We start from the raw sequence: 12,586 nt of genomic DNA on the forward strand, positions 1-12,586 counted from the left end.
GAAATGTGCAAAAACTTCCCTTGCTAACAAAATCTGTTGCTTCTGAGTGATCTGTCATCAAAACTGGTTATGTGTCTCATTTGAGTAGTACAGGTAACTTTCTCTGTTAAAGAAAACATAATTGAATTGATACATGGATCCTCAGCAAGGTGCCTTTGACCAAAATCACATTTCTTATGTTTTACCACCATAGATTTTGTCTTCTGGGTGCTCAAATTTTATTTTTTTTTCCTACTTTTTTTTTTAAAACGTATCAGGATCTCTGCCTCCATGAGCACAGCTATCTAAGCAACATGCAAGTAATGAAGTCAGCTGCTATTTAGTCCATCCAGACACCAAACCAACACAAGGTTACTTCATGCTACCAAGTTTTATGTACATTGAAAGAGGTTCTCTAAAAGGATATTAAAGAACAGCTGAAGTTGGCACAACTTTCTTGCATTACCTAGACATAGTTCTCAGATGAAATCAAAGAGATTTCCAGGGATAAGAATCTCCTCTTTTACACAATCCTCCACAATTCTTTATCTCATTAGAAAAAAGGCTAGACAAGGAATTAAAATTCTCAAGACTGAATGTGGAAAAATGTGTGTCCCTGAACACAGCAAGAACAGTCACTTGGAGCTTGGCAACAGTCTCACACTATGCCTGTCACTCCAGAATCAACCTGTTTCTTGACATTAAAGCATTAAGTGTGACAGGTAAAGTACATGGATCTTTCCAACAAACTACCAGAAATCCCAGTGTAGTTTTCAGTTGTGCAGATCTATGTGCAGAAATGCTTTCAGAAGTCACACAGGAGAAGCTGAAGCTAGCCTTTTTGCCCATTTTGTTTGCAGAGGGGCCCTGAATTCACAGGTAGATGATGAAGATGGCTGCCTTTGGTCAAAACAAATGTCACTCTTGCTGCTGACAGCCCAGGAGGAGGTTAGTCTTCCAACTAGTCTAAATTCATAGAATCATAGAATCATTAAGTTTGGAAGGTTAGATATGAGGAAGAAATTCTTCACTCTCAGGGTGGTGAGGAAGGGGGATGGGTTGCCCAGGGAGGCTGTTGATGCCCCATCCCTGGAGGTTTTTAAGGCCAGGTTGGATGAGTTTTTGTGCAACCTGGTCTAGTGGTTCCCTGCTCATAGCAGGGAGTGTTGGAACCTGAGGATCTTTAAGGTCCTTTCCAACCCAAACCATTCTATCATCCTATGAGCACAGGAAAAAGTAGCAGTAATTTAAAATGTACTGTGAGAATCAAGCATCTAAGATAGAAAAAAAAGCACCAAACAACAAACCAAAAACCAAACCAGAAGGGCAGGTCAGAAATTACCAGAACTTCACAGAGCACAAAGATACAAACAAACAGAGAAAAAAGTGAAGAAGTTGAAAAATGTCATCATTTCAAGAGCAACAACTGGATCAAGAAGTTCAAACCTCCTAAAACCAGAGATGTCTGAATGATTCAGAATATTTTGCATATGCTACCAGATGACATTTTGTTCCTCCCTTTCAGTCAAGATGAAAAACAATGAGACAAAAATGAATGTAACTGAAGGTTTTAAACATCAAATCATGGCTCAGAGTATATAATTCTTAGCAGCAGACTGGGTAACTTCTACCCTTAAGCTCCATAACTGCACTGCATCTAACTTTGCAGGAGGTGATGGTAGCACAGCACTGAGATGGTTTCAGAACAAATTCTGTGGCTATCAAAATCACGAGACACAGTAGCACTAGGAATTAGTTTAATATCAGTTTTCCTAAACTGAATTATAATCTAATATTTCCTAAGCAAATGATTACAAATTGATCATGATAGCTTATATAATATTTTTCTCTTTAGGACCTTTTATGGTATCATTCTTCTAAAGAGGACTTTTTCACACAGAAGATACACAAACATACAAGACAATAAAGAAGCACTTGAACAAATTAGGAAATAAAGAAGATATTACTTGTTTCCATCCACAGGTTCAACTGTTCAGATACATTTTGAGTTGTTGTACTTACCAGAACCTCTCTTTTTCCAGGATCTGAAGTGTTCTATTACAATTTCCTCCAATTTCCTTAATTTTGGATGGCTGTAGATAAATTCCTTTTTATTTTCAAAAACTGAAAACAAAAGAAAGCCATTAAAGATGTAAGCAAATGTGCAAAAGTATGAATGTTTAGTGAACTTCATTTCTTCACACCTATAGTTCTCTAAGTCAGACATAAAAAATCCTGACACTAGTTCTAATTGCATTCACTTAAAGCAACAACTCAGTCAACTACTTATGGAAGCACAATTGTTAAACCCAGGTTTTGAGACTGTGTTGTTACTTTTGTTACAGTCACAGTGTAAAAGGGTGAATCAGTAATGTTTTAACCTTTCATTTAAAATCAAATTTAAAACTTCAAACCTGTTTGAAAGTAGGTAAAACCACTGAGAGACAGATAACAGTCTGGGGAAAACAACCTAGAAAGAAGAACACCAGCTGAGTCTATCACAAGGAAAACCTTTCTGCACCTACAGACTGGGTCGAGGTATCTGCTATTTCATCTGAACAGAAAGCAAGTATTCTGTCCCCGAAAGAGAAATACTGACCTGGTTTACTCTTGTAAACATTTGCACTCTCTGAAGCCTGAGATGTGTCTGAAAACATGTCTCTGAGCTGCTGATACAGCTTCACAAAGTCCTCATTACGACCAAGTTCATTCTTCGTACGGGTCAGCCCTTTGTGAAACAGATGAAATATCTTAGTATTTAATCTCAGGAGTGAATATAATTTTTGTTTTCCAAAAGACAAGCTTTCTCAGAAGTAACAAGCTCCTTTCAAAAGCAAAGATACACATTATCTTTAAAAAATGTAACAAATATTTTTTATGTTGTTATTTGTGGAGGAAAGATGGCATCATAGAATTAAAACACTAATTTAAACATGAAAAACTTATCAATAAACATTTAAAAGCCTGGTCCTGTGAGTAAATGAAAAAGTTTTACATGAACCATCTAAAAGTTTTAGAGTTTTAGCTCTAAAAAACTCATCCAATCCAGAAAAGCTGAGGGTGGTGAGACCCTGGCCCAGGCTGCCCAGGGAAGCTGTGGCTGCCCCATCCCTGGCAGTGTTGAAGGGCAGGTTGGATGGGGCTTGGAGCAGCCTGGGCTGGTGGGAGGTGTCCCTGCCCATGCAGGGGGGTTTGAACTGGATGATCTGTAGGGTCCCTTCCAACCCAAACCAGTCTGGGATTCCATGATTCTATGAAGTGCTGCCTGTTACTCAAAGAGAAGGGAACCTAGACAAAAAGCTAGAATTAACAAGTTTCTTGAATTGTTTTATGTTGATGCTGAAAACAATTTTGTTTCACTCAAACCATAAACCAAACTTTACCAGAACCAACAGCTCAGGAGACCTATCTGATAGAACTGTTTTCCACCTGTCAGGCAGTTGGACTGGATAATCGCTATAGGACCCTGGACTACTGTATTCTATTCTATTCCAATATTCTATTCTATGCAAATATCCTGTTTGATATAATATTCTATTCAATAGCAGACAGGGATTTAAGTAATCTGAGAAACTGGGAAGTTTAAGTCTAACAGCAGCACTATACCACCAAAGATGGTAGGACAAAGCAGTGCCATTTGACTCCAGCAGTGCTGCAGGTGAAGCAGCTGGTGTAAGTCACCACAGTCACACAGCTAAGAGCTGAGCCAGCTGAAGCAGGAACCCTGAGAGGCACAACATGGGGCAACCTGGACAGCTGGAACCTTCCCCTCCCACATCCTGTCTTCAGAAGGCACTTGCTGTTGGACTGGCATTGCCAACTGGAAATATTTCCCCTCAGAAAAAGCTGTCAGGACCAAACCAAGTCTTTCAGATAGTAATGACAATCCAATGAGTCTAAAAATGACTGTGGAGAGTTGCAAAAGACTCACAACAGTCAGTGATGGAATTAGGAAAATAAACTGAGGCCAGAAGAGAAAACAGCTTTCTATTTTGTTCAGTGAGTGATCCACAGCTGGGATAGAAATTCCAATGTGATGTGTCCAAATCTGTAATCTTCTGGCAAAGACAGTTAAATCTCTTGCATACATGAGTTTTGCTACAGGGGAGGAATTGCTTTACAAGACCAAATGATTTCTCAGTTTAAATTGCTTAATGGTTATCCTGTTTCTCCAAAGACATTCCTACCCCTCTCTCCAAGCTCTGTTTGTACCTTCTTTTTTTCCAGAACTGCTGCCACAGCTGCTTTTCCCAACATACTCTAACATCGTGCTAACATATTTGCACTAGGAGTGAAGGAGAACAACATACCAACTACATTTGCAACCCCTCTGCTATATAAGCTCTTTGGTGCAAAGCTAGCCATACAGATGAGCTAAATTCTGCGAGAAGGCGTGGAGACAAAGGATGTTTCTGAAGCCAGTTCACCTTTTGATCCATCCATAATTCCACTAAGGTAGATAAACAATGACCGCGTTCCCATCTGCAGCAGCAGCTCATAACCATGATATAAACTAATACAAAGTGCAAAATCTCCTTCGATTATGCCTTGATGTATTCCCTGTGAAAACAAAACAGTAAATCGGGAAGATGATAAGTAGCAGGAATCACACTGCAATCCTCATGACAAAAGTAAGATTGACATGTGAGAAGCAGAGCCAAAGCACAAAGCAACACACAGTGAGTAGTCTGGCTATCAAACCCTTCAGGGAGCAGGTTCCACAATTCTTGCTGATCAAGAGGCAATCTTTTTCCACCTTCAAAATGATCTGCAAAATACCTGCATTATCTGCCAAGATTAGCTCATTACTTTCTGATGCAGTGACACTCAAAATCTGACAGCTGAGCCATCTCTCAGTATTTGGCAAAATTCTGGCACATCTACTCAGGGTACAAAATGAAAGTCAGGAAAGTTGTGTTGCCTACTGTGAAGTGTTTCCCAGTGTTGTTTTTATGATACACAGCTGTCTTTGGTTTTTTAGGTAATATACTTGTTAATTTGCAAAATTTGAACACTCCGTGACAATTTACAATAAAGTAGTTTTGAGGTGAAAGAGAAATTTGGCGCTCAGTAATTACAGTCGAAGTTCTCAAACCAATTTCAGTTTGGAAATGGGAATTCCTTACCTGAATTTTCCTATGTTAGAATTAAGAAATGTGGAGCAAGTGGGCATAATTTATTCCCAGCCTAAGAACAGAATGTTACAAAGGAAATGTACCTTGCATTGTAGCAGGAAACTTGGTATACTATGGAGCATGACTATGCATGACTACTTTATTAAGATGAAATAAAAAAAGACATTTACCATGTTTTGTGAAGATGGGTTTTTTCTGTATTGATCTCTTGCTAGAATTATCTGGTACTTGGTAAGGCTGGGAATGTCCCTCCTTGCCAGAACTCCAATTTTAATCAGGCGTCCAGCAAACGTTTCTAGCACCTGCAAACAAAACACAGAAGTACAGCAGAGATATCAAGGTATTTATATTTACCCCTATAAAGCATTTTTATCTTTTACAGATCTTGCACAAGAAAACACGTGCCCAGAAAAGTGGTAAACGTCCCCTTCCTGGAAACATCCAAGGTCAGGCTGGATGGGGCTCTGAGCAACCTGATCCAGTTGAAGATGTCCCTGCTGACTGCAGGGGTTGGACTGGATGGCCATGAAAGGTCCTTTCCCACCCAAATCATTCTGTGACTCTACGACAAGCAGCTTATTTATTTTATTTGAAACACGGAAATTTCAAAACAGACTGTACTGATTTCTGAATAATTTGTTGCTGTGCCAGATGTGCCTGGTGCTCTGCCCCACCCTCAGGTTCTCCACTATCAGGGTGTTTCTAGGCTAATTTTTAATATTTTTTCTAAGAATTTTTACAACTTGTTTCCCTAAGGATTTGTGCCCTCCATCCTTATAGACAAGCACCCTCCTCCTGCCAAGGTAACCATATCCATCAAATAACTGAGAACTGGGAACAGACACTGTGCTTCTATAGTCACACAAGTACTGATGGAGCGGAGAGGGAATGAAACGGGATGGGCTGCCAGCTCCTGAGCATGTGCTGCAGCTCCCTCTCTCTCTCCCTGCTAACCCTAACTTGAGTGGCCTTTCAGTCTTAGGAAAGCTTGCATCCACCTTTGAGCAGCCTAAGTTACCACAGGCTGAAGACTAGCCAACAGGTCAGAAAGTTGTGTGTGGAAGGGATGGGAGCTGGGAGCAGCGGGCAGATGGGCCTGGCCCAGCAGCGTGACCCGTCTCCTTCGGAAGCTGTGCCAAAAGGAAGTTTGTTTTTATACATCACATGTACCTGCTTTCCACATCAGTGAAACAAGGGAACTGACCTGCACTAATTCATTAATCTTGTTTTTCCTCTTTGCTTCTCAGCCTTAGGTGGTCAGGACTCTTTTTTTTATAGACTTAGTTTTGCTTGAGTGCTAACTCTGTAATAATTGGACTAATCAGATTTGTTCTACAAAAATTACTTACAATCTGTTGGCCCAGTTGGCTAGCAGCATCAAAAACATCTTAGTACACAACAAACAAGCTTCTCCAAAGGCAGTCTTGACATGGGTTGACAGCAGAGAGTTCCTGATAGCTGCACACATGCATACAGTGCTTCCCAAGTTTTCTGGGCATGGGAACACCAGCCCAGCTGAGCTAAGAAGCCTGTAGCACAAGAGCCTCACCCCCTTACTGCTGTTCTTTCAGCCCGCTGAAAACCAAGTCCAACTGAACCAGTAAAAGCAGGTCTGACTTCAGGCCTCAATCAATACTGATCTAAGGATGTCTTCAGCTTGCAAAGATAAAAAGCCCTAACAGGAAAAGAGACTAAACTGTAAAAGTGGAATGGATGTTTATACACTGACAATATTCCATGTTATCTTCACACATTTAGTGTATCCTGGGTTTTTAGAGCCTGTTAGGATGCACAAATACTATCAACAACCACACTCTACTCATACCCTGTCAGTGCAGGGGCACCTTAGTTGAACTTCTCTCTGCTTGCTTAGATTATATTTCTCATTTGGTACTTCTCACTGTGTGCAGTGCCTGCCTGGCTAATCCTGAGAAAAGGGGTGGGAATAATTGTCATTGTCAACTGCAGCAACACTAATCCTCCAAAAAATCAAAACTGCAGAGAGAACTTGGTAAGGGTGAACAAACACTTGTGAAAGCACCAGCCAAACCGAGGACACAATGTGCTGGGGAATTTCCACACTGCCCGCCCCAGGCCTGCAGGTCTTTCCAAAACAGCTTGCTGGAGTCAGCAGGCTGAGCAGATTATGGCAAAGGCTGCTGAGAAAGAATAGAAACAAAGCCTAAATTCTGAATGCTCTGGTGCATCTTCGGTTGCTCCTCTTCCCTACTCCAGGCCTTCAGACAGGGATGCATGGCTCAGGCAGCTTTGCTGCTTTTGCTCAGACAGACCCAGCTCTGCTCATCTGCTCCCGGCTGGAGGGGAAAGGGAAGAAGCCCACAGGAGCAGCTGGGAAGCCCCTGGGAGCAGCTCCAAAGGCAGGATGGTGCTGAGGAGCACAGCCCACTCTGTGTCTCTTCGGGGAGTGGGTGTCTGAACACTCACCTGCACCCAAGAGTCCCATCTCCAGACCTGCCTTTACCCCCAGGGAGCCTGGGTCACAGCCTTGCACAGCTCCCCAGGCAAAGGAAAGCACAGCCAAGAGACTCCAGCCTGAAGCATTCCTTCTAATTAAGGCTAATGGATTAATGAGACCAAATAAACCACTAACAACAAGTAAACACCAAAAGGAAACTAAAACATTGCTAGGAATTCCTGGCAAAAAGGAACAAAAACAACAACAAAAAAAAGAAACCTTTTCTTAAAATACAGTCAAAAACATTAACCAAGGTACTTGGAAGGCTAAATGCACATGAAATTAATTTTTCTGTTTTGGTTTAGTTTTATGAGTTTAAAATTTAAAACTTTCATAGAATCATAGAATGATTTGGGTTGGAAGGAACCTTAAAGCTCATCCAGTTCCAACCCCCTGACATGGGCAGGGACACCTCCCACCAGCCCATGTTGCTCCATCCAACCTGCCCTTCAACACTGCCAGGGATGGGGCAGCCACAGCTTCCCTGGGCAACCTGGGCCAGGGTCTCACCACCCTCACAGCAAAGAATTTCCTCCAAATGTCTAACCTAAATCTCCCTTCTTTCAGCTTAAAATCATTCCCTCTCACCCTATCACTCCCTGCTCTTGTCCCAAGTCCCTCCCCAGCTTTCCTGGAGCCCCTTCAGGCACTGGAAGGTGCTCTCAGGTCTCCCTGGAGCCTTCTCTTCTCCAGGCTGAACACCCCAACTATCTCAGACTGCTCTTGTAGGGGAGATGCTCCAGCAATTGCATAATCTCTGTGGCCTCCTCTTGACTCACTCCAACAGCTCCATGTGCTTCTTATATTGGAGGCTTCAGAGCTGGACACAGTACTCCAGGTGGGATCTCATGAGAGCTGAGTAAAGGGGGAGAATTCCCTCCCTGGCCCTGCTGGCCATGCTTCATTTGATGCAGCCCAGGACACGGTTTCTGGGCTCCAGTGCATTCTGACAGCTCATGCTGAGCTTCTCATCCACCATCACCCCCAAGTCCTTCTCCTCTGGGCTGTTTTCAATCCATTCCCTACCCAACCTGTATCTGTGCCCGGGGTTGCCCCAACCCAGGAGCACGACCTTGCACTTGGCCTGGTTGAACTTCATGGAGTTTGCACAAGCCCACCTCTCAAGCCTGTCAAGGTCCCTCTGGATGGCATCCCTTCCCTCCAGCATATCACCTCACCCCACAGTTTGGTGTCACCAGCAAACCTGCTGAGGGTGCACTGAGTGCCACTGGCCATGTCCCAGATGTAGCTGTTAAACAGCACCAGCCCCTGGGAAACACCACTGCCAAACAGCTTGTTATTGTTGTGTTGTTTTTAAATCTGGCCTGTATCTGACAAGTCACTTTAAAGGACAGAGACAGCAATGTCTGTGCCAGCTTATAAAAAGAGGTATTTAGAAAAAAAATATATAAACTTTGACCATGCAAGGGATAACTCAGTGCTTTTTGTTTTCATGGGATACCACTGAAAAAGCATTTGACTCTCCCATCAAACTCTAAACAGTTGGACATAAGGACACTTGAAATGCTGAAGATCAACCTGAAACTGTCTCCAGCAGTGGAAATGGAGTCAGTCTCTGAACACAAATGTTTCTCTAGGAAAAAAAAAAGTTTTAATAAGTGCTGTCCATATAAGTAAAATATTTCAGCACTGGTTTATTATTTCCTACACTCGTTGCACAGCTTTTTTAAAAAGAGATTTCCATTACATGTACTTTCAGGTTTCATCTCTTGACCTAGTTTATAACATGTAAGAAAATTACATTGTCACTGTTTGCTTGGTGTACACCTGTCTGATTTAATCATCTTCTGCAAAATAACCCAAGGAAGACCATTATGAAAGACAGCAGGATCCAGACACCTGGAGCTTCAAAACTAATAAGGAACAGTAAACATAACCTACTTAGAAGAGACAGAGAAACAAGCCCTACTCAGAGTAATTACATTTATCTTGCCTCTATACCTTTACTGTTAATTAAAAGGACAATACTTCTGGAAAATCTCCTCAATCTTTCCAAAACATGTAAGCATTACATTCCCCATTTATAAACAGAACCGTAGAATTAATTTAAATTAATTGCTTACTAAAACTCATGGATTTTTATTTTTTTCCTCACTGAATTGAGTTCAAGAAGCTGACAGATTTACTACCAATATATATAAAAGGCAACTAACTAGCAAAGTTATCCCATACCACACTAAAGTTGCCAGGAACATAAAGGCTTTTGCTGAACAAAGTATCTTCCTGTGCAAATCACACTGATTTTTTGCAGTTTGCACCTGAGGTTAGTTTAGGACCTGCTGCTTGGAGCCTGGGCATTAGCTGAGGGCCACCATGTGCATTACAAGCAGAACTGCCAAGGCAAAGAGCTGTTACACGTCATTAAAAACTGCTGTTAATCCGTTTTCTCTTGGCACAATAGAAAACAAAGCCTCTAAACAAACAACTTGGCCTGATTATTTTACTGCAGATTTGCAAGCATTCTTTGCCAAAGCAAAACAACCTCCCATGCATAAATAACTGTTTGTATTGTATTTCTTTGAGAGGAGAGAAGGAGGGGTTTGAGAAACCACATGCACCACATGGACATTACACTGCTCCTGCTCTCTGCTCCAGATTTTCAAATTTTCAACAAAGGGAGCAAAGGAAGGCAAGAAAGGGAAAGAGAAGACCTCGTCCAAGCTCTGGCCCCACCACCCATAGCTGGAGAGGCGGTTCAGAAGGCGTATGTATCGCAAGCCTTCACAACAGAGCTGTGATCACACCGTCCTGGGGCAGGGCACACTGATTTTGCAGAAAGGAATGCAAGTCACCAGGGCCTTCTACAGCTCCAGGGAAGAGCAGGGAAGAGCAGAGGTTAGATGAAGATCCAGAGCACTGATTGCTTTGCTTGAGGACTGAAAGTAGGAAGGTTTGGGTTTCACAAAACATGCTCCCTCCAGAAGTCTAAGTGCGATAACCTAGTATTCCTGAAAGGAAATTCCAGGAGGAAGTCCCAGGAACAAACCATGTTTAGTCTCTGCCAACCTAACTTCAGGTAGAGTGAAAGAGTCTTGAGACACCATCAAAATCAAAAGTGCCCAAGGGAGCCCAGAGAACAGGCACGAGGCTGTGTCTGGAGGAGGAGCTGGGGCAGCTCACACATCCCTGCACTGGCTGTAAGGAAACTTCCCAGGCATACAAAGCACACAAATTTATGCACAGAGTGAGAACAGTTTATTGTAACATTTGATAAAGCCTCCCAAATCATAGTACAGTGTATGAACAAAGAGAAGGAGGACAATTATTAACAAAAACCCATGGGTTTAAGACCAGGAAGGACACTGCAAGAGGCATCTGGAGCTATGACTAGGGCTCAGTTTCAGTTATTCTCCCTGTAGAACCTCGAAGTTACAACAAACTCTAACCAGAGGCAGAAAAGTGCTATTTTGTGCAGCTTTTTTCTGATATTTTCTTACCTTTCCAGTACTGAAAATAAAGTAACAGGGACACAGCAGGGTGCAGTGTTTTTAAGCTGATCTTACAGTTCTCAAAACCCAATACTGATCAACCGAGTAATGATCTTGGCATCTCTAAAAGTTTTGTTGTCAAGTTTGTATTAACTCATTCAGATGATTCAGAGTCTTCCCACTCTCAAGGGATCTGTTACAATTGAACATACACTGTCCTTCCCTGGAAACTGGTATTCACCAAAGAGACACAATGCTCCGTCCTCTTCTAAAACTTCAGGGTCTTTTTTTTACTACAGCATTTTTCATTTCTTAAAAGTTACAGAAAATAAAGGCCTACAGTTTTAACTTTTCAATTAATTTCACTGAGAGTATTTTTACTTGAGCAGGTAGAAGAAAGAAGTGGCTTTTCTAGCTCAATCTGCCATTCAGTAAGAGCAAACATCACCGCCTTGCCAATTTGTTTTCTTTTATATTTAGAAATTCAACCTGCCAGGAAAGCACCAAGAATACAGCACTGCCTCAAGAGTGATTATTTATTAGTCAGTCATCACATAAAAAACTAACAAGTTGGGGGGGAATCAAATAAAACAAAAAGCAGCTTTGTTCAACCCCAATAACAATTAGGTACTCTGTTTTGTTTTGTTTGCATCTCCAGCAACAATACTTAGCAATCCTCTAAACAGGAATAATTTAAGTAACTATTTAGTCTCATAATTAAGGCTTGAACTGTTCTATGACTCTATGAATTTCAGGTCAGAGAAGAGTATGTGATGCTGACACATTGCTCACAACTAGGAGGTGAAGCATCCTCACAGGGGAACTATTTGCCTCACTGCAACCAGTGCATTCCACTTTTCTGCAAAATAACCCACAACAATACCCTAGGAAAGAACTGTTCTCTCAGGACATTCTCACTGGAAGTTGTTCCTCCATTTGCAGATTCTCCAAGAAGCAACAGTCCTTGGCTGGTCAGCTTTGGCTTTATAGGAACAGCAAGATTTCAGTTTGTAGTGTCAGAAGTCCAAGTTGGGACTTCCCAGGTCTCTGGCTTCTAAGGTAATTAATTGTCACACCAAGATCAGTCCAGAGCTTAGGTAATCAAAGCTGAGCCTGGGAGAAAGTTACTGATCAAGAAAAAAAAAAAAAAACAACAACAAACCAACCAAACAAACAACTCCACACACACACAACACCCAAACAAGCAAACACAAAAAAATCAAACACACACACAAACCCTCAAAAAACTAAAAAAAGAGGGGGCTAAAAGGAAACATCACACCAGGGTCAACAGATCCTCAGCCTTTGATCTCCTCCCTCAAGCACCTCAACGGTGCACAGCAAGGACTATATTCCTATTGTTCTAAAGCCCCAGAGGTTTCTCCTTTCCTACCTGTGCAGAAAGGACAATAACTATTTCACATGAAAGTTAGAATGCAAGACAACTACAAATAGAACCATTTGCTCCACACAGATCCCCGATTTAAATGCCAATCCTGCTTTAATTGCCATAGCCATCCCCTTAACAAGTCTGCCCATCTACACCT

At 41.8% G+C, this 12,586-nt stretch overlaps 1 protein-coding gene across 3 annotated transcripts in view; it reads right to left on the minus strand.

Moving 5' to 3' along the window:
- Window positions 1-12,586, minus strand: part of FANCM (FA complementation group M) — a 65,957-nt gene that overhangs the window by 34,663 nt on the left and 18,708 nt on the right. For all 3 annotated transcript variants that reach the window (XM_051621542.1, XM_051621541.1, XM_051621543.1), the window contains 4 exons: window positions 5,285-5,416; window positions 4,407-4,539; window positions 2,579-2,707; window positions 2,002-2,103 (listed from right to left, as the gene is read on the minus strand). In XM_051621542.1, coding sequence (XP_051477502.1) covers window positions 2,002-2,103; window positions 2,579-2,707; window positions 4,407-4,539; window positions 5,285-5,416 — 496 coding nt within the window. The remainder of the gene's footprint in view (window positions 1-2,001; window positions 2,104-2,578; window positions 2,708-4,406; window positions 4,540-5,284; window positions 5,417-12,586) is intronic.

Source organism: Apus apus, chromosome 5, assembly GCF_020740795.1.
Source record: "Apus apus isolate bApuApu2 chromosome 5, bApuApu2.pri.cur, whole genome shotgun sequence".
In the NCBI taxonomy this organism is placed as follows: Eukaryota; Metazoa; Chordata; class Aves; order Apodiformes; family Apodidae; genus Apus; species Apus apus.